The sequence below is a fragment of the Ambystoma mexicanum genome, chromosome 7p (genome assembly GCF_040938575.1).
Source record: "Ambystoma mexicanum isolate Mex_15411 chromosome 7p, UKY_AmexF1_1, whole genome shotgun sequence".
Classification (NCBI taxonomy): Eukaryota; Metazoa; Chordata; class Amphibia; order Caudata; family Ambystomatidae; genus Ambystoma; species Ambystoma mexicanum.
The window spans coordinates 268,799,177-268,822,316 of NC_090939.1; the positions used below are offsets into that span (position 1 = coordinate 268,799,177).

At 44.1% G+C, this 23,140-nt stretch overlaps 1 protein-coding gene across 1 annotated transcript in view; it reads right to left on the reverse strand.

The window, feature by feature from the left end:
• The window catches only part of URB1 (URB1 ribosome biogenesis homolog), a 2,274,827-nt gene that overhangs the window by 150,635 nt on the left and 2,101,052 nt on the right, over window positions 1-23,140 (reverse strand). The window contains exon 36 of the mRNA XM_069636341.1: window positions 5,707-5,904. Coding sequence (XP_069492442.1) covers window positions 5,707-5,904 — 198 coding nt within the window. The remainder of the gene's footprint in view (window positions 1-5,706; window positions 5,905-23,140) is intronic.

A 23,140-nucleotide genomic window follows, 5' to 3' on the forward strand; every position in this document is an offset into this window, starting at 1 on the left:
GGTAACTTTTTAACAGTGCACAATGTACCTACCAGTACTGTCACGCTCACCTGGTATCCACTGGGACGTCACTCAGCCTGTTCTGACCTGTGACGACCTCGAACCCTTCCCGGGAGGGTATTCGACTGGAGACTGGGCCTGAAACACAGGATTGGTAGAGTTTAACTCCCTATTGTCTCTGTGTGCCTGAACCCATTCTTCCCCGGGGTCCAACCCTTCCCTTTGATCCACAACTCACTTTGTTTTCTTGGATAGTGTGCTCTCCGTCCTGCCTTCAGCGCAGGGGTGCGTTGATTGATGCGGGCTTGTTGCTGCCTAGTTACTTCACTGGCAAGAGTCCAACAGGTAAGTATAATGAGTCTTTTGAACAGTTCTCTAACTTCCTTCCTTAGATGATGGCCGGCGTCAGGGGATGGCGGCGTGCTGCTGAGATGAGTAGCGCTGAAGGTGAGTGAGAGCGCGATGCACCCCTTTCGTATTTGCATTGAACTGAGTTCTTTTTCTGTGTCTTTTAGGTGCTGCGACATTTTCAGCGTGGATGCCGGTTATGAAGAACAAATGCGGTGGGTAAGCGCGGTATGGGGCACCTCTAGATTGTTCCACGCTAACCTGGAGTGTCTTTTTCCCTCTTGCAGATGGATGAGAAGTTCCGGAGACAGAGTTCCCCCAGAGCGGCTGGGATTCAGGTAAGCGTTTGAAGCTCGTACAGTATTTAAAAATAAGCGAAGATTTGCAGAATGCTTACTAATGCCTTTTTTCTGTTCTTTTCCCGTTTCCTTAGGAAGCGGCATTGCGGGATGGGAATGACACCGCCGAAGATGCCCGCAGAACAGAAGGAGCGATGACTGATGGGCAGAAGCGCCGCAAGGTAAGGGTGTTCCTAACAGTGTTCTTGTTCCTGCAGGAGCTGAGCGCAGAAGAAAGATGCAGGTCTACTGGAGACCGATCCGAACACGTTGAGTGTCACGCTGCAGGTGCAGAAAACGCAAAGCATGTTTCTCAGCCTGGGCGTGGCTTAAATAGTCTCTGGGTATCCCAGGTGTCTCTAGGCTGAACCACACCCAAAAGACTAGACTGCACATGCAGTTCTGGGAACCGAAATATGTGGGGGCATCCATCTTGTCCCCATCAAGGCACTACAAGTCCAATCCCTAATGTTATCCTATGGGAGTGAGTGTGCCTGGTGCCACAAGCGCCAAGTCTGACTCCAAGTGGGTCTTTGGAGGGATGGAGAGGCCCTCGAGGGCCATGTAGGTGATCGTGGCCTGGCTCCAGCCTGACATCTTGGAGGGCTGAGGACATGAGGGGCAGGAATCATGACAAGTACAGTGCGCTGGGGTCTCTTCTTTTGTTCTGTGAGCGTAGACACCGGCAAAGGATTTTTAGGTGATTGTATGAGTGTGCCTGGGACAAACTGGTGGCAGCAGTTACTTTTCATAATGTTTTACCTCTTTTTGCTGGGTCAAACGGTGTTTACGGCGTTTGGCTCAAGACTGTGGCCAGATCCGAAAATGACTGAGCCACAAATTTTGTTCTGTCTCATGGCCATTTTGTCCCTTGCTTTCACCCATGTCGGGTAACCCAGGTTTTCCTTATTGGAGCATGCAGCCTCCCGCGAAAACAATCTCTTTCGTGGGCTTCTGTCTGTCACGTGTCTGTGCCCAGGAAGCGGGTTGGGACTGTCTGGCCCCAATCCACGCTACTGGGGCCAGGATGTCTGCAGTGCCTGAATGACTCAGACCACCGTGGACTGTGATTGGTCTACACCTGGATGCCAGCAAGAGATCAGATCTTCTATTGAAAGTCCTCGATTTTGGCGCAAACCTAATCTTGGATAAGAGAAGGGGATTTGCATCCATTCCAGGTTGATCACCTGTGTTCTCACCGAACTACAGAAGGAGCCAAGTCTCCTACACGAAGAAACAGACTTGTGAAACTGCCGGAGCTCCTTTGGAGGGCTCTGGCACCCTTCGCCCTCTGCTATCCTGTCCGACCCCTGCTTTCTTCTTCGATCAAGAATGCCTGCCAAGACCCTTAGCCCCTTTGGAGTAGTGGGAACAACTACTCTCTGTGCTGGCTGCTTACCCACAGAACAAGCCCCTTCGGAAGTGTTCCTGGGCCATCCAGCGAACTTTCCAGTTCTACCTCAGGATAACCTGCAGCACTGCCGCCATCTTGAGTGCAGACCCCGGACTTCGGACATCGCTTTTTTGTGGTCCTGTGCATTCTCCCACCAACTTTCACAGACCTAGCTCCTCTGGGTCCCGAATTAGGAGCATCCATAATGATGCCCATACCCACGATTCTTGCGTCACTACCTGGTGGTGACGGTCGCTATAGACTCCTTGCTGTTCTGCTCTCCTGTGCCCTGAAGCCTGCTGGACCTGAATTGTCTTCATACCTCCTTCGGAAGCTGAGAAAAGCCAACTGTCCCGTCCCGGACAAGCGTTCTCCACTGCAACTGCTGAGGGCCGGAGCGTCACGAAACTGCAGGACTTCAACCTACTAGCGACCTCGACTAAACTGGCAAAATTTTGATTGGGACTGTGCCGAGGGTCGGTGAGTACTTCCATCACTTACCGGTGGCCCCCTGGCACAGTCGATCTTTTTTACGGACGAGTATCTCTTAAAGGTATTTGAACTTGGCCGGGTTAGCCTGCGTTCCCTAGCTGTTCTTGTCATTTGAACACTGCTTTGGGCCAAGGGCAAGGCCGACTCGAATAATGGGAACCAATTCTTCATCGCCTCAAGCCCCTTCCGGACTTGCTACAGTCCTTCCAAGAAGACCCGCTTTTTGGTTCATCTGCATGATCATGCATTTTTTGGCACAACTGTACTGCGGAGTACAAGGCTCCCCTCTTCTTAGGGTTGAACTCGAAAGTTAGGGAATGAACTCTGAAGAATTATCTAATGCCATTTCTGTGTTAACTCAACACTCTCTTTACAGGTTTTGGCTGCGTTTTTCCCCTGTATAGCATTAGGAAACATAATGTATGTGTATTATATATATATATGTGTATATATACACACACATTATAGTTTAAGGATTTGTGTGATAACTGTTTTCTCATTGCTAAAGTTACTTGTGTCTATTTGGTCTGGCCGACAATAAATGTATAGATATTTTTCATATACACTTGTCTAACAGTAATTTGTGGTTCATTACTGTGTGTGCTCATTGTGGGCTTCCGATCACTCTCACCCCTCCTGAGACTTAGTCTTGACCGCCTATAAAGCTACATAGATTGGTCTGGCTTGTTCAGAAGGTTCCCCTGTTTCACTAAACCAAGGGTGGCCTCCTAAACCTCTGTCCACCAGGTCAGAGTTCAGAAATCCATCTTAACAGGTATTGCAATGAATCCTGCAGATTCCTCAGAGACTTCCAGCCTAAAGTCTCCTCATGTGCCCAGGGGAAGGATCCAGACCCTGGGGGTGGTATTAGCTGGGTGGATCACATGGGAGGAGAAGGCAATCAGGGTAATGTGAGGACTCCTTCCCGAGGGTGAGGGCTCCATGGTGCCAGGCTATTTGATGGCTTGTTGCTATTATGCAAAATCTCCCCCCGAACTTCCTTTAAACATGAAATGTGGGAACCCTTATGATAAACATGGAAGCAGAAATCAAGGAACTAATACCACTTCTAATTATCACAATTCTTTATATTCGAATTGTGAGGTTAAGGAGCAAATATTAGTTTCCTTAAAATCCTCCACTCAGTATACATCTGACAAATCATTAAAACAGAGTAAAATAAGCTTAAATGAACTAACACCAGGAACTTCAAGTCCCATAATGCAAAATGCTTTAAGAACTGGGACGAGGAAGAGGGGCTCTGAGGTGCATAACTGTAATATGCAGTCTAGTTTTTCTGATGACCCACACCTGAGTGGGACTTTCAAATGTTTAAAACCCCTTCAGGTGCAGGCCATCAAAAAGAGAAAGAGGAGGAAAAGCAGGAGTCATGAGAGGCAGCAGAAGCAGCAGTTTGAATGCAGTGCAGGAGATAGGGTCTTAGCTGATGTGAAAGGGGGATGCTGTGGTGTAGCTGTGAAAGAAGTCAAGAGTCCTGTGAAGTGCAGACAGTGCGCAGCATGAAGCAGTAAAGAAACCGACTGCCCGGAGGGAGAAAGGTGCTCCGCCCACTCTGCGTACTGCTCTGGTGTTTGGCGTTCACCGGAGAATACTTGGAGTAAAAGCAGCTCCATCTGCGGAAGGCGCAAAAGAAGGAAACCTGATCGGAGATGTCAAGAGAAAGGGTTTCCCCGCCGAAAGCAGGAATACCGACAGCGGGTCCACAGGTGCCAAAACAAGCTAGAGGTGCCAAAAGTCAGCAAATGTTACTGTGCAGCAATTACGGCAGCGTTAAATCTGCCAAAAATCCCTATGGGTTCCTGGAAATGTGGAATTACACTTCCCTACCACCACTTGTAATCCAGCGGGACCAAGTGGTGGTAACGGTAAACGATTTCTGGCTGTAATTCAACATAATTACCCCCGAATTACCGCCAAACACGTAATGAAGCCAATTGTTTGTAAACTACCTGGCACAGTAGGAATAAAGAGGTGTCTATGCCACATTACGTCCTTACGAAACCAGGAAAGGCATATGGGAGCAGAAATATTTTAGACTTGTGGGTAACTGCGCAGCCACAAACTTGGTTTGCCTTTTACCCAGACTTGTCACTGGTCTGTGGTCTTCTAACATTTGATGGGCATCACTAAAGGAATACAATTCAGGGACCAAATGAGGGCTTGACCAAATAAAACCTGCCCAGATTTGGGAGCTGAAAAGTGGGCTTTGGGTGGGGAAGAAAAAATAAATAATTTCTTGAATTTGGTACTTTCTGCATATTATATGCATTTGATAAATGTAAAAATACAGAATGTGTACAGAAATCAACAAGCCCCAAATTAACATAGGGCAGTATGATTTTACAAAAGGGACCCTACATATGGGCTCTACATGCAGAAATAGGAGGATAAAGGGGCGGGTAAAATGGGTCTAGTAGATATGTTCTGCCACCAAACGAATCTATTGCATCTCCTGGTATCTCTGCAGCGACTGGTTTGAGATCGAACGAAAGAAAGGAAGTGTTTAGGGCTCTTGGTGTAGCTTCCTGGACACAACCTTGATATAAAATGCCCCCACTGTTCAGAATAAGTATAAAAGACAAATCCATTTTGGTCATCGCCGTATTCTTTTAGATGATTACACTGGATTACACAAAAGCAAATAGCTTCCTTCTAATTTTATTGTCCCCTTGGACCTCAACATTTTCAGCCGTTAAGAGTTATACAGCTATTCTTACAGTCAAACAGATTAGCCCATCCCATACATAATGTCTTGATACATTAATACCTTATTGATTATTTTAATAATTTTCTGTGATAGATTTTCCGATTTTGTACTACTCTATAACTATAATAAAAGTGCTTTTTTAAGAACCATTTAAAAACACTGCTATCCTGCTTAGATTTCCTGCACTGCGACGTTGTAATTATTAAAATAAATAAATCAGTCATGAATTTCTAAATTAGGGAACTGCTGTTGATCTAGGAAATTCCATTTACAGTGTCACATTTCCGATTCTGAGCAGCTCTTTCCACTGCCATGTATTGCAACATGGCGTACGATTGGCACAGTCTTATCCTTAGCATCATCCATTTTGGAAGTCACATAAATAATAAAACTGAAAAATCACTTACTGGATATGCTGAATGAGCTTAACGTGAAGATGGAGAAATTCATTGATAATCTGCAGAGGGAGAAGCTTCTGTTTTTCCTGGGGTACTTTCTTAGACAGTGAGCCGCTTTTCTTATCACTCTCTTTGTCTCCCAAGATGGTTTGCCACAAGTTGCTCAATAACGTTACAATACTCGCTAACATCCTGTTGTCATGAAACCTAAAACACAAAACGCCAAGCCGTTCATGGCACAAAAGCTTCAAAACAGTCATATTTGATAAAGGCTGGTGGCACATTTACTGAAATATACATAAAAACTACGGCATGTACATAAACCGAAAAATGTGAGTTTCGTTGGTCTTTTGAAAGATCAATGAAGGAATTGTAAGATGGGGGACTCCCCATTCTACTGTATACAACAATGTGCAATGGGTTTGGCTACCCACCTATATAGCCTTGGATTTCTTTTGTTTTGTACTGCACTACCAAGTGGTAGTTTGTGTTGTATACGTTCCCGAAAGAAAACAAGCGTACATTTGCAATACGAGCCCTTGGTTTGCCAATAGAAGTCGGAATTGGCGTTTCTTATCGCAGGACTCTCTCTTCCCAAGTGAGGATTTACAATAACCCATAACAGGTTATCAATTTCATTGTACTATGCATCTTTCACCCAAACCTGTACCTCTCTTGCGCGTCGCAACCGAACCATAATAATAATAATTAATTATTCATCAATAGGGTTTCAGTGATCCCTGTGTTAAAAGACAAGCATGCTCAACCTAAGCAGCGTCCAATGTAACCCCGAAATTGGTGCTTTGTTCTGCAATTTTCCATCCACACATAGGCCCAGTAATGCACAATATTACAGTTTTCCTGCGTTCATATATTTGTTTTTGGCAAGCCTCACGGACAGTAGAAAAAGGAAACAAATAAAAACTCAATGTGCTGTGATGAATCCGATGGTGTCATTACATCTCTCCCGGTGGTGACCTCTCCCCATGTGACCAGGGGACGGCAGCCACTACATGATCTTGACCCTGTGGGTGGTTATATGAGGGTGGATCACATGGGGAGAGGTGACCCTCGGGGGGTATTGTGGTGTCATCGGACGAGACATGGTATCCCCCCTTTCTCATTTGAGGATACCCCTGCTATTCCCCATGTCCTAATGGCATACTGTCATCACTTCCCTCACCGACCCAAAAAAGGCACTGAAATCATCTTTCAAGTTCTGCACACAAGACATCAACGACTGACTTGCCCTTCAAGAACGCTAAGAACACTGTACCAAACTGTACAGGCAAGTTGTCAGAAACAGACTTATTTCCCCAAATGTGAAAATACTGTAACGAGGTAGATGAGCCGAGAGATGAGATCGATGGAGGCCAGGAGCACAAGCTGTGCTCTAGTGGTTACAGAAACCTACCTGAAGCTGTGAAATTTAAACCGGCACAACAGCTGATGAAGGGATGCTGGAGAACGCTCCTCTCTCGGTGCTGACTGAGGACATGGGGCTGAATTGGTGTTCGTGGAGCAAAGCAGCTTTTCGGACAAGGGAAAGTAAAGCAAACTTCAGGCGAACGTATGTGGCAAAGACGCCAGAAGCAGATGGACATCTTCTGGGCTTTCGCCGGTACAACAAAACAGCCTTGACCGAACCGAAGCCCGGAGAGACATAGAAAAGGGAAGCGGGAGCCACAAGAGTATGTGAATCTGCAAAGCAGTAGCAGAGAGGGAAGGCAGTACGCCGGAAGGCCACCACTGGCTTGCAGGGGGAGAACTGACATACGCCAGCCAAAGCCAGTGAGCCCATCTATGGGAAGCAACCGGGGCATATCAACAAGCCTGCCAAACCCAAATAAATGCAAATAAAGAAAAAGCAAGTGAAATTCTCTTAAAGAGGCATAAAGGAATATACAGAAAAGACTGTCAAGTTTGTGAGTGTGTGCAATACACCTATAGGAGAATCCCTGGCAGGATTGTATACCCAGGGGATTCAAGACAGGACAGTACAGATATAAGACAGGACAGTACAGATATAAGACCGTCAAGTCTGCAAGGGTGTGCAGTACATAGCTAAGGAAAGTCCTGACAGAAGAGTATACTATGTGGATTTAAGATGGCTCCAAATAAACACAACAGGCCATCAGGTTTGTGTGTACCAGACTGATGCATGCTACAAGAATATGCCCATGAGAAAAGCACTAGCAGAAAATATACCAGGCAGGTCAAAAGCTGCAAGAACATATATAAGAGAAAAGCCCTGGCAGGAAAATATACCAGGTAGGTTAAAGTCAGAAGAGGAAAAGCCCTGGCGAGAAAGTATACCAGGCAGATCACAGGTGCAAGAATTATACATAGGAGACAAGCCCTGGCAGGAGAGTATAACAGGCAGATACAAGTTGCAAGCATCTTTAAGTGGAAAGGCCCTGGCAGGAAAAGTATACCACTTATGGTCAAGTTGACCGGTGTGTACTGTACAGTACCTGAGAAAGTCCTGATCAGCATATAACAGGACTAGCGAAAAGGTTGTAGAAATAGGCCAAAAGGAAGTGGAAACCAGGCAGGAGAGTACATCAGGTATCCAAGTAAGATATGGACTAACAGCCAAGTTGCTTTGTGTGGTTGATCAAAAGAAACTTGAGCAACTGAAATTCTTGAAATACAAGCAACAGTGGAAAGAAATCCAGGGGAAGGGAACCCACCTCACCCCCACTGGAACAAGGAACTATGTCCTTCTGAACCCTTTTTGTGTTGGAGTTCCGCATTTCCTGTTTGAACAGTTGTGCACTACTAAATGCCAAATACATTTTCCCTTTTCAGCTTGGTTATTTTTCCTAGATGTGAGAGCCAGAATAATACTTTACGATATTGCTTTAGATGTCCTGACTTTGGACAGACCTTCAGTTTTGGTTTTAGATAGGGAAACACCTCTTAGAGTAGGATAGAGAGGCATTTCCCAACTCCCTTGTATTTTAATAAGAGTCTTTGACCAAAACAATGACTCCACTGTGTCCGCGTCTCATTCCTGGCTCTTCACAGTGCCATTGAGGAATCTAGTGCAGGTGGATGAAAAGTTAAGTGTTTGTGTGTTGATTGTTCTTCTTTTGTCCTGACCACGAAGTTAGCAAGAAACTAATAAGTGAAAGCAGACATTATATGTTGTGTGCATCTGGAAAGGAGTATGTAGGAGAGGCTTAGCAGTAGATTTTGCATCAAATGTTGATGGTTTTGTAGAGGCATTCAAAGACATACATTACTCAATGTAATCGTATTTCTGATGATTATATCTGCTTAGATTCACATGCTGTGCATATAGTCCGGCACCAGTGGCAATCTCAGAGTATTGCATCTTTTTTTCAAAGATCGAAAGGGACGTTGACATGGGCGTGACTAACACTATCCCTAAAGTGGTGTGTAGCGTACCAAAAATCCCTCACGCGTCTAGGTCCCACCAGTTGTTTTTCTTTTGCTGTGTAGTAGCCTTGCAGAATGTGTGATTGAGTACAGAAGAGAGAAGGTTTAAGATGACCATGTTCCTTCTACTCCAAGGGGGGATGAAGGGTGGGCACATGTGAATCTAAGCAGATAGAATCAACAGAAATACGATTACAGCGACTAATGTATGTCTTCTGATGCTTGCGAACCTGCTTAGAATCAACTGCTGTGCATAGACTAGCAAGCAGTACCCAGAGATGGTGGTGGGATGTGTGAAGGAACAGTAGCAAAAGAGATCTCTTAGCACTGCTTGTCCAACCTGAGAATCAGCCTTCGAGTGTGTGTCTAAGCACTAGTGTTGGGTGAAAGTGTGAACAGAACTCTGTGACTCTGTGTGAACAGACACTGTGGACTTTGGACTAAATAACCAGGTGGTGTAATTTTATCACTGCATAACTAGAGCCTTTGTTGAAATCAAACCCCCTGTCGGTAAACACATTAATCACCTTACCACAGATTGCTGATACTGTTGTTTTACCTGTTTTTGTTTAGATAAACGAAACGAAACGCATTGAGGACCCCCCCCCATTATCGCCCGTAAATAGTGGAAAAGGAGCAGCCAGCGCGCATCAAGGGAGTGCTCTGTGAGTGCTGTTTCTGTTAGCTGCTTAGTTCTAGTGTGGCCGCCACTCTTTCCATTAGTGTCCTCCCTCCCCCGTTACTCTTAACACCTATTACATGTTAACTGTGACTTAGTAACTAGCAATGCGGTGGCCGTTATTTTGCTTCACCGTTGCTCTACCTGATCCAGGTCGTGGACCTATTAAAACCACAAACGGGTCAACAATTCAGAGTAGGAGTTTTCGAATGGTATCAGAAGATGTGAGCAGGTACACATGTATATTTTACTGTGAACCGCAGACTACATCTTGTTGACAATCCTGCATTATTTCTAAGATTGAAATATTGTAAGAACCCCATACCAACTTGGGAGGAGTCATATGAGGAGCTAATAAGCTTTTAGCAAGAAGCAATTGACCATCCATTTGTTTGCTCCCTCATTCAGTTCCTCATTTAGAACTAGCTTCCGCGATGCAGATGAGATTGGATAGCGAACACGGGGGGAGATATGGGGGGACAGAAGAGAGAGAGTGGGAGGGGTGGCAGAGGAGGGGGGAAATGCATGCACGATAGGGGTGGCATGACGGCAAACATTGAACATGTTAGTAAAAATGTTAACATCAGTGCAGCGAATGCATGTAACATAGAAAATGCCATAGAAACTTCTGAAGTCACAACACCATACATATTCAATGCTGTGAGTAGTTGTGCCTATTCTTTAAGACAGCGGAAAATGTGCACACCTAAGATTATAACAGCCCCTCAAAATAAAACGAAGACTCCTAAGATAACTAAATACTATCCGCTATTAGAAGGTATTAGCACAACTGATAGTGCGACTGCTACCAATAAGACCCTAGCTGACCTTAATGTATCTCTAAAATGCATAGGAAGTAAATTAATCGAAATTTACTGCCCTATAGCAAATAATATAAATACAATGGAATTGATGCATACCATGGAAGCCCGAAAACAAAAAGAAATGGAAAACAACCCTAAAGCACAACTGATGACAGTCAAAATATAAGTACCAATGAAACAACAGAGAATAGTCAATACTGTAGACCTCGAAAATATTGAAAATGTTGTGAATATTAAAAATATTGAAAAAAAAGAAACATTCCAAAAAAATATAGATGAATATGTTTGCGAATCGAATGAACTCTTAGGTAACCTAACAGAACCTATATACAGAGAGGCACAGGACAAAGTAGATTTTGCACATATCACTGAAGAGACCCCAACAGAAATATGAGAAAAATATATAAATAATAATAATGAACAAAACACAAATATCAACATAATAGCTAATGTACCTGATACCTCTGAAGAACCTAATGATAGTAATACGAGTACCACAAGTATTACATCAACTGGCATGTGTGAACTGTTGGAGAACCTAATGACTTCAATAATTGAAAGATGTGAACGAATTGAAAAAAAAACAAGACATTCAATCTCTACTCCTACATAAAAGTATTAACAGAAATAGATCAAAAATACTAAAGGAACAGAGTATGAATACAGAAAATGAAATTGATAAAGTTAATACACAGCATGCTTCTGATATACTAATTCAAGAAACAACACAAGTATGTAGTACTAGGCCAAATCAAAGTATAGATGTTGACGTAGAGAAAACTATCAAAGAAACGACTCAATCAATGTTAGAAATAAAATTGAAAAGTAAAAACCTCACTGAGAAAAAGAAAACTAAAACCCAAAAAAGGCGTACTAAAATCTCGCAAGCCATCATGTATGAAAAACGAAATAAAGCAAACACAAACAACAATGCGTGTGTCAAATGAAAATTGTAAAAGTTTAGAGAAGATGAATGAGAATAGAACAATAAGCAAACAATTGATGAACAGAATCTAAGAGAAGATAAACATCCTCAAGATATTCGAAATGACATGCTCGACAAAAGATGTGGAGAAGAAAAACAAAGAAAAAAAATGAATTAGTAACATCACAGATAATACTAAAACCTGTAAAACAACTAGGAAGAAGAAGAGCAAGGAGAAAGGCACTACTATAGAGCATGCACCTGAAGATGTCCATTGTCTTTTCGTAATTGACGGAGATACTGCAGATGCCTCACACATAGAAAATAAGAAAAACGGTACAGAAAAAACAAAAGAAGCAAATGATGAAAAAAATAAGAGCCATAGGCAAATGGTTGACTCAGGATCTCAAACTAACACAACTGAGAAAGATACCCTGAATGTAGTAAAGTGAAAGGTAGATGGGGTGACTAATAGAAATATAAATGACCTAAAGGTTGAAACAATTGAGAAAATACTAGCTCTACAATTAAAACCTCTTTTGCCTGTCAACATCCATCCGCCCTTGAACCGTAGAATTATCCTACAGATATTCCACATCATCGTACCACTTAGTAATATGAATAGTGAAGATATTGAAATAGTGGACCAAGAAGTAAACACTGAAATAGTAACCATCAATATATCGTTTAAAAGTGAAGCAACACTTGATTATGTTATTAACTATGAAGAGGCATTATTCAGAGCTTGTTACAGTTGCAAGATCGCATATTTAATGTCAAGCAAAGCTAGACCTATATCAACATTCCTAGGCACCTCTCGTAAAGACGTTCTATATCATTCTTTATCTAACTCTAGGGATAAAGAAACTAACTATAAAAAACTACAATGAGAGCAGAAAGAGAGACCAAGAAACATGCCAGCGAACGTGTAACTGAAGATAACAATGACGAAGAAGGCTATTGGCAATGGCTCCACAAAGCCTCTAAACCACACTTTATGAAATCGTCTTGATGACAGAAATATGTTCTGCTCGTGGAACACTAGAGGATTCTCCCACTTTGAAGCTAAAAATAGTCTACCAGCTAAGAGCCATGTTTGAGATAGTTGCACTCCAAGAAACTTGTAGGACAACAATCCATGAAATAGACGGGAGAAGCACTGCCTAGATTATGACCACTAAGGGGCCTATTGGTCGCCCAAAAGGGGGTTTATTAATATCTGTTGCTCATCCTTGGCAAATAGAAGAAATGGATCATTCTACCAACATGGTACAGTAGTTAAAGTACATTACAAACATCACTAAAAAAAGAAAAATGATAGTCATTAATGTCTATAACGCACCGTAGAATATTGCACACAGAACTAACAAAAACAATTGCAAAAATCCACAACAAATTAAATAGTAATACCCCAATCTGGTTTGTTGGAAATTTCAACGCCAATATCGAGCAACAACCTGATGAACTGATCATTCTTAAAGAATACTCTAATGATATCACACCCAAACTAGATCGTAAAGGTGTGGAATGGGCTAATATATTATATCGTCACCATTTTATTATGCCAAATGGACACTGTAGTAGTGATGTAGATAAAGCCTTTACTGCAATAAGTGGAATTAGTGCTTCTACCATCAATTACATATTTGTTAATACTGCAGCTTTAGCGATGGTAGCTGATATGACTGTACTTATTTATGAAAAAAGTGACCATATGCCACTATGTGTCAGAATGAAATCGGATACACAACAACCTCACGAATATGATGCCAATGGTGATATATAAAGGCAATTGAATTATATGGAATCCAATCAGTCTTGAAAATGCTCGAGCTTGTAGCTGAGCTAGAACTGCATAATTTTATGGAAAATGTTAATGATGCAATTGAAAGTGAAAGTTCATCATTAATCCAAGTATTCTACAGTCACATACTGCTAATATAAAAAAAGCGATAGAAAAAAAAGGCAATATAAAAGCGTATCGGAAAGATGGAATGCCAGATGCGATCAGAGGCATGCTTATGATCACAGAATCCAAGTGGCTAAAAAATAAATGCACATAGATATGATTCGCCTGCAGTATTTGAGCAATAACACTCTCTCAGAGCTATCAGTTAATAATAGTATATAGACAGTCAAAACAAAATATCGCCTATGGTTAAGAAACCATAGAAGAAAATGTGAGACTGAAGTTTGGAAAAAATTAGCAAGTTGTACCAGCGCTGGTGATAACACAGGAATATGCAGAGTAATAAGAAGTACAGTAAAAAAAAGATGTACCTATAAACAGTGTCACAAAAAATAAATGGAGTAACCATAATAAGATCACATTGAGCGCTGTTGTACCTGTAGACCACTGAAACTATTGCACATGAGCAATGGACCTGTAAATCGTCAATACGCAACATAATTAGAATCATCAAACAACTAAATTCTAGAGCAGCTGGACAGGATGCTACATGTAATTGCTTGGGTAAATTATCCATAAATGTGTGGGCTGAAGCAATGTATAAACTATTCAATATCATTGGGATACATGGTATTGTCCCTGACACATGGAAACAGAGCCATGTACTACCTATTTACAAAAAAGGAAGCTGGAAAGAACCAATAAATGACCGCATGTTAGCAATACTGGATATACCAGGAAATATATTTGCAAGGGTACTATTAGAAGAACTAAAGAGTTGGATTACTGAAAATAATATCCTACTGGCTAATCAAACTGGCTTTAGGAAAAAGTCAGGAACAATACATAATCTACTCATATTTGTGACACTAACTGAGGTGCGTGTGGTACCAGCATAACCTTACTGTGTATGCTGCATACATCGGCTTCAGTGCAGCATTCGATACTGTACTGAGGAATCGACTATGGAAGAAACTCATAGCCTTGAAGAATACAAACGGTTTACTAAATATGATAACTTTACTTTATCAGGATCCAAGTGTTAGAATCCAGTTAGATGAAGAAGGTAAACTCTCCAAGCAATTCCCTACCTCTACAAGAGGAGTAAAACAAGGGTGCATGCTCGCCGCAACTCTTTTCAATCTCCATTTATCTGACCTAGCTGGTACATTTACTATTGACAAGGCATGCCCACTTAAAATTGGCACATTAAAAACAAGCTGGCTCGGCTATGCTGATGACTTACTTTTATTCGACTATACCCCTGGTTTGCAACGAATGATGCCTTAGGTAATTACGCTGTGGTAAATGGATTAAAAATCAATGTTACTAAAACTAAAATCATGATTTTGCCAGTGGAAAAAAAGCGATTCCTAAGAATACCTGGAAGATCGATAAAGAAAATGAGATAATTAAGCATTAGCATAGTCTTAGATGATAGCAAAGATTTTACGGCTAATTTCTAGGATATCAAAAAGTTTACCGATTGAAAACTCGCTTCTAGAATTGTCCCAGTGGAAAATTGAAGCAGTATGCATATCTGAATTCATCGTGTGCTATGAAAAACTTACTAGCCCTGATAAAGGAACAACGGTTGATATATTTAAAACTATACTGAGATTGAACAAAATGCACGACTCAAAGCCCTTGGTAATTTATCATGTGAACACGAACGTTGGTCATCCTGTTTCAATACTGAAATAAATGGTGCAACTGTAGTAGCATATAAAAAGTGGATCAAAGAGAAACTATGTATATATAGCAGTGAAACCGATATTGTGAGACTGGCTGCTTAGGTTAATAGTGGTCCCTTTCTACAATACTTGTAGGATCGTTAGCTAATGCCCAACTATATACCTGCTTTTCCAAATGGCTTTCTAATACGTCAATATCTCTTAGTAAAATGTAACATTAGCAAGGTTCTCGAAATAGGAGGCGGCAAAATTGGTATACCTAGAGCTGACGGCCAAGGTTATTTGTATGGTGATTCCGTGGATTGAATCTACCAAAGATGTTCTAATTCACTGGGAGAGCTTAGCTGTAGCAAGAATAAACTATCTAAAAGCACATAACAAATTGCTATGATTTGTGAAGAGAATTCAACCCTATGGAATAAGTTTATGGAGGGTAATGATATTAACTTTATGTATCACATGATTAAGTTTTATCTATAATGCACTGACATTTTCGGAAATTTACAAAGTGTTTTAAATTGATGTTTTTATATTGTTTTTTTTATACTGATATTTTATATTGATGTGTTTTATGATCCCATTAATGATTTTATGAGATGTCAAGACGTTATATATATATATATATACATATATATAGGATACATTACTCACCGTAATCTTATTTATGATGCTTGTATCTGCTTAGATACAAGCATCACATGCTGTGCATAGGCCGACATCTAGTGGAAGCTGCAGAGTATTACAGTTTGTTTTTCGAAACTCGAAAAAGGGCGTCGACCGAGGGCGTGCCAGTAATACTATCCCTAGTGTGACGTCCACTGTACCCATGATCCCTCACGCGTATGGACTCTTAGATTGTATTTTTTCTGACATGAGGTAGCATGAGGAGTAATGGGAGTACAGATTATCCAAGCAGATAGATAGATAGATAAGACTACAAGCATCCATGCGCTTTCTCTCAGAGGGGAGGAAGGGCGCATGTGAATCTAAGCAGATACAAGCATCAGAAATACGATTACGGTGAGTAATGTATCCCTTCTGAGGCTTGTGGAATCTGTTTAGATCACATGCTGTGCATAGATTAGCGAGCAGTGTTATAAGAAGGAGGTGGGATGTGAGAAGGGTCATGAGCAAACCGATGTCTTAGAACCGCTTGCCCCACTTGAGTATCTGTCTTGGAATGAGTGTCAATGCAGCAGTGCTGAGTAAAAGTGTGAATAGAGCTCCATGTACCTGCTTTGCAAATGGTGTCAAGGGGTACATTTGCAATGAAATCCAGAGTGGCCCCAGTGCCTCTTGTAGAGTGGGCTCTTGGCGTACAAGGCAGTATTTTTTCTGAAAGGGAGTAACACAGCTGGATACATTTGGCTACCCATTTTGAGATGGCACCTTTAGAGACGCGATCTCCTTCTCTGCCTGTAGCTCCGGAAACAAACAGTTAGTCTGTCTTTCTTAGCGGTCTGGTCTTGTCTACATAGTAGAGGACCGCTCTTCGCACATCTAGTGTGTGAAGTTTCACCTCAGCAGAGCTTTTGGGTTCTTGGAAGAAGGCCGGTAGCTCAATGGACTGGTTAACGTGGAATTTTTAAATGGATTTAGGTGAGAACCTAGGGTGAGTTCGTAGAACCAGTTTATCCTTATGAACAGAAAAGAAAGGATCCTGCACTGAGCCTAAATGTCACTGACCCTCCTTATAGATGTAATGGCTACTAAGAAGGCAGTCTTATAAGTCAGGTGTTTGAGACTAGCTTTATGCATGGGTTCGAAGGGGGGGCCCATGAGTTTAGCAAGCTCCACATTAAGGTCCCACCCTGGTGGTGGGTTAGAAATTGGAGGGTGAGTCTCTTCACCCCTTCCATAAAGGCTTTGACAACTGGCACCTTCCACTATGAAACTTTGTTATGGGAGGTGGTGTAGGCTGACAGCGCTGCCAGGTGTACTTTGAGTTAAATACCAACCCTCCATCCAGTAAGTGGAGCATGTAGGTGACAATATGGGAAGGAGTGCAATCAACTGGGTTGATTTGTTTATTCTGGCACCAGATAACAAATCTTTTCCACTTACCAAAATAAAAGTGTCTTGTATTCGGTTTCCTTAATTCTTTTAGGATTTCCATGCATCTCAGAGGTAGGTTGAGATGGCCAAACTCTATGACTTCAGGAGCCATGCTGCTAAGTTCATCGAGTTGGGTTGAGGATGCACTGTCTGTCCTCTGTGCTGGGAGAGTAGGTTGTGCCAGCACGGGAGCTTGATGGGTTCGCAGACTGCCAGTCTGCGCAGGTGTGGGAACCACGGTTGTCTCGCCCACATGGGACCAACTAGGATGAGCGTCATCGATTATTTGTGCATCTTGTTGACCACCTTCCTCATGAGAGGTGTTGGTGGCAAAGTGTAGGCAAACATCCCTGACCAGTTCATCCTTAGGGCATTCCCCTTGGAGCCTGGTTGGGGGAACCTGGATGCTAATCCTGGGCATTGTCTGTTTTCACTTGTGGCAACTAGGTCTATAGTGGGGAAACCGCACTGAGATAAGAGGTCTCTTACAACGTCTTCGTGTAGACACCATTCGTGTTCTTCTGGGAGGGTATCTCTGCTCAAAGCATCGCTAGTGAATTGAGATCGCCTGGAATATGTTGAGATGACAGGTAAATGTTCCGTCTGAGTGCCCATGTCCAAATTTTCTGGGCAAGCCTGGACAGATTTGGAAAACGAGTGCCCACTTGCTTGTTTATGTAAAACATTGCCGTTGTGCTGTCTGTTAAGATCTGCACTGACAGGTTCAACAGATTGGGTTCGAACGCTCGAAGCGCTCTGAAGACTGCCAGAAGTTCTAGCAGATTGATGTGATTCTTGGCCACAGTGTGAGACCAGAGACCCTGAGCTGTGTGGTGAAGGAGGTATGCTCCCCACCCTAACAGGGATGCGTCTGTAGTGACTACTGCCTATATCTCTGGATCGTAAAAGGGTTTCCCCTTTGACAGATTCTCTCTTGTCCACCAGCGAAGACTCTGTACTAGTGTTGGCGAAACGACCACTAGATCGTGCCACTGACCACTTGTCTGGGACCACTGTTTCGCCAACCATTCCTGTATGGGTCGCATGCGCAGGCGCGCGTGGGGAACCAGGTAAATACATGACGCCATCATGCCTAGCAAACGCATCGCTTTGCGCACCCTTATCGGGCGGCCGGACTGATAGAGGAATTTGCAGTAGTAGATTCTGAATTCAATCCTCTGATGGGAAGGTCAACCCCTTTTTAGTGTTTAGGACAGCTCCTAGGAACTGTTTGGAGGTGCTTGGCACCAGGCTTGATTTTTTCTCGTTGATTGAGAAACCCAATTCGAAGTGGAGGTTGATCGTTCTTTGGATATTGGATCTGCAAATTACTGGGGTCTCCCCCGTGATGAGCCAGTCGTCCAGGTAAGGGTACACTGGGATTGCCTCCCTGCGTAGGTGCGCCGCTGCCACCACCACCAGTACCTTGGTGAATACCCTTGGAGACGAGGCTATACCGAAGGGCAGCACCTTGAACTGGTAGTGCTGCCTGTCCACCTTGAAGCGCAAGACTCTTCTGTGCGCTGGGAACATGGAAATATGAAAATAGGCATCTTTCATGTCCAACGTAGCCATGTAATCTCCCTTTTTTAGGAGGGGGATTACCTCTTGGAGTGTAGCCATGCAACATTTTTGGGGCTTGACATACTTGTTTGCAGGGCGTAAGTCTAATACTGGGCGCATAGTTAGATCTTTTTTTGGCACAAGGAAGTAAGTTGAATAAATACCCTTGTTTACCTGGTTGCCCGGGACGAGTTCTATTGCGTCCTTTGCAAGAAGATTGATCATCCCCTCGAGGAGGATCTTTTGGTGGTCCAGGGAGTGTATTTTTTGTCTTGGAGGGTGATTGTGGGGGCGCTCCAACAGTTCGATGCAGTATCCTGCGGACACTGTGGACAGCACCCATCTGTCCGAGGTGATCCCTTCCCATGCTTGGGTGAAGGTGGAAATGCGCCCCCCTACTGGGGATGCATGGGAAGGGACCCTGAGCGGAGTGTCACTGTTTGCTGGGAGGCGTGCCGCCTCTACCTGGGCTGCCTCTCCCTCTACCATGGCCCCTCTTGTTACCTCTGGCGTAACTTTGGGTAGTTTGTTGGTTGCCACCCACGATGTACCTTGCCCCTGTGAGTAATTAGAACCCCTCTGGGAATTTTGGCCGCGGGAGCGATGAAAATTATTATTCCCTCTTTGTTTCGTGGGTTTGTTAGTTAATTGTCCCAGGGACATTAGGGTGTCGTATTCCTCTTTGGCAGTTTTGAGTGCCTCCTCTACCACTTTGCCAGACAAGACATTCGGTTCCACCGGCATGTCGATAAGAGTAGCCTGGGTCTCGGGTTTGAACCCTGACTGTCTGAGCCAAGCGTGTCTCGTGATGACAGTGCTCTCTGCGATGAGCTGGCCTGCATTATCTGCTGCGTCAAAAGTCGCCTTTAGAATGCACCCGGACACCGATCTACCCTCCGACGCAATCTGGGCTAACTGGCCCTTTAGTAGTTCTGGTGCGGAGGCAACGAGGGCAGCTACCTGCTCCCATTGGTGACAATTATAACTTGCCAGCAAAGTGGTGGTATTCGTGATTCTTGCCTGGTAAGCGGAAGTGGAGGCCACTTTCCTTCCTAGACCATATATCCTTTTGCTCTCCTTGTCTGGGGTGAGGAGGGAGGGGTCAATTCTGCGTTGGATAGACTTCAGAACTGGTATGGCTTGGGTGATGGACTTTTTGTCTCCCATGATTTCCTCTGCAAAGTCCCTCTCTTCTTGAGCCCCTTGAGTAGACACTGAAAGTGCTCTGCACCTCTAGCTAAGACCTCATTCAGTAGTGGCTGATTATCCATAGGTGAGTCATTTACCGGTGGATCTTTGGGAATAGGCGAGTCTAGACTATAGGCCTCTGCCTCATCTTCCTCCTCCTCATCCTGGTCCTCGTCGTCTACGTAATCGACTCCTGCTTGGTCGTCCAGTATATGTATGTCTGGATCTTCAGCATACTGATGGGTAAGGTAGAATAGAGTGGGTCTGAAATCAGGCCCTGAGCTGGAGTCTCATTACGGGGTCTCTTATTAGGAGGCTGAGGGTCCTTGGATCCTGAAGGAGTAGAGGTGTCAGGGGTATTCTGATAGCTCAGAAAATGATCAGGGTTTTTCTCATAGAAATTAGCGAAAGAAGACATTCTTGTCATCACCCTGTCAATGTCGTCAGAGCTCCATTCCCTGGAATTGGGGATGGACACCTCTTGCTGAGGTTCCTCTTCTATTCCCATATCCTGTGGAGTGGGAGGGAGAACTCTAGGCCTAGTGACAGGGTCAGGGGTCTTAGATTTATCCTTATCTGAAGATCTATGCTTATCCTTCTGGACCTGGGGTACAGATGTTTTCTCTGATTACTTTTTCTGCTGTTTGTCCCCTTTATCGTGAGTAGAGGAATGTTTCCCTGATTGTTTGGCCTTCTCTGAATCTTTCGACGGCTGGGGGTGGGTTTGGAAGGTTCTGTAGCTTTAGACGGCATGTGTCGAGACTCGGAGGCAGACATGGAAAAGACTGCCGGAGCCGACTTTAAGCGTGCTGCTTGGGGATAAGAGGTCGGTTTTGTCTTCTGATGACCATACCTCCGTAACTTTGGGGAGCGAGGCACCCTTGGCAATCGTGGACGGTTGCCGTGAGGCGATCTCGACCTGGAACACCCAGAGGACACCGTTTCTATGGACCGCTCTCTTTGTGCCTCTTTCTTCCGATCACTCAACATGCGTGTCGAGTCTCGGCTGGGGTTAGTGTGCTTAGGTGCAGTAGTGTGGGTAGCGCTCATGTCGCCCGGTCTGGTCCCCATAACTGCCCCGTCGGACAATCCTCCGAGGAAGGGGACTCGAGCTTGGGTGTCTATCGACGCCCCTGTGCCCTCGCCGTCCAATACTGCGGCGTTGCTGCCATCACTGAAGGAACCCACCGCCTCCATGGGTCTCGAGCTGCCTGGCATAGTGGGCCCAATGTTTAGGGGAGCGGTCCTTTAGTGTTTTAGCTTTAAAGAGCTTAAACGCTCTGCAATTAGCTTCGCAGTGATCCGTAGGCAGACAGAGATTACAAGTGTTATGTTTATCTACCCAAGGGTACTTACGGTTGCACTTGGGGCAGAATTTAAATGGAGTACTCTCCATATGTTATTCTATGGCAGCGGGCGAGTGTATGTAGGAAATCAACGAGTGCGAGTATGCCCACCCCCCACTCTCCCTACTTTCCAAGGCCCAAAGTCTGTCGTGCAGTCTCGACGGCTATTCGTTCTTCGGACCGGCGTCAATCCTGGGAATCTCGACGTGGGATTTAAAGAATGGAGAATTTTAGATTAATTATGACAAAATGGCTGAAAGCCAGGGAACTCCGCAACTATACTTCCGACAAGTATGGCGGAAAAAACAATAGGGTCCACACGCGTGAGGGATCATGGGTACAGTGGACGTCACACTAGGGATAGTATTACTGGCACGCCCTAGGTTGACGCCCATTTTCGAGTTTCAAAAAACAAACTAATACTCTGCAGCTTCCACTAGATGTTGGCCTATGCACAGCATGTGATCTAAGCAGATTCCACCCTTAGAGACGCGATCTCCCTCTTTGCCTGTGGCTACGGAGACAAACAGTTGATCTGTTTTCCAAAGAGGTCTAGTCTTGTTTACATAGTAAAGGACCGCCCTACGCACATCTAGGGTGTGTAGTTTAACCTCAGCCGAGCTTTGTGGGTTTTGGAAGAAAGCCGGAAGCTCGATGGACTGGTTGGTTTACTGGAATTTAGAGATAAACGTAGGTGAGAACCTAGGGTGTGTCCGTAAAACCAGCTTATCCTTATGAATAGTAAAGAAAGGATCCTGCACTGACAGAGCCTGATTTCACTGACCATTCTTATGGATGTAATGGCTACTAAGAAGGCAGTCTTATAGGTCAGGTGTTTGAGACTTGTCTTATGCATGGGCTCGAAGGGGGGGCCCATGAGTTTAGATAGCACTACGTTCAGGTCCCATCCTGGTGCTGGGTTAGATATAGGAGGATGAAGTCTCTTTACTCCCTCCATGAAGGCTTTAACCACGGGTACCTTCCACCACGACACTTTGCTATGTGAGGTAGTGTACGCTGACAGTGCTGCCAGGTGTACCTTTAGTGAGTTGAAAACTAACCCTGCGTCCAGCAGGTGGAGCATGTATGTCACGATTGTGGAAGGAGTGCAATCAACTGGGTTGATTTGTTTATTCTGGCACCAGATAACGAATCTCTTCCATTTGTCGAAGTAGCAATGCCTCGTGTTCGGTTTCCTAGACTCTTTTAGGATGTCCATACACCTCTGTGGTAAATTGAGATGTCCAAACTCTATGACCTCAGGAGCCATGCTGCTAGGTTCATGGAGTTGGGTAGAGGATGCACCTTCTGACCTTGGTGCTGGGACAAAAGATTGTACCAGCCCGGGAGTTTGATGGGATCGCACACCAAAAGTCTGCGTAGGTGTGGAAACCACGGTTGCCTCGCCCACATGGGAGCAACTAGGACGAGCGTCATCGACTCTCTGTTCATCTTGTTCACCACCTTCCTGATGAGAGGAGTTGGTGGAAAAGCGTACGCAAACATCCCTGACCAGTTCATCCACAGGGCGTTCCCCAGGGAGTCTGGTTGGGGAAACCTGGATGCGAATCCTGGGCACTGTCTGTTTTCGCTTGTGGCGAATAGGTCTATACTGGGGAAACCCCACTGAGAGAAGAGATCTTCTATGATTTCTCTGTGTAGACACCAACCGTGTTCCTCCGGAAGGGGATCTCTGCTCAAAGCGTCCACTAGAGAATTGAGATCCCCTCGAATATGTTGAGATGACAGAAAGATGTTCCGTCTGAGTGCCCATATCAAACTTTTCTGGGCAAGTCTGGACAGATTTGGCGAACGAGTCCCTCCTTGCTTGTTCAGGTAGAACATGGCTGTCGTG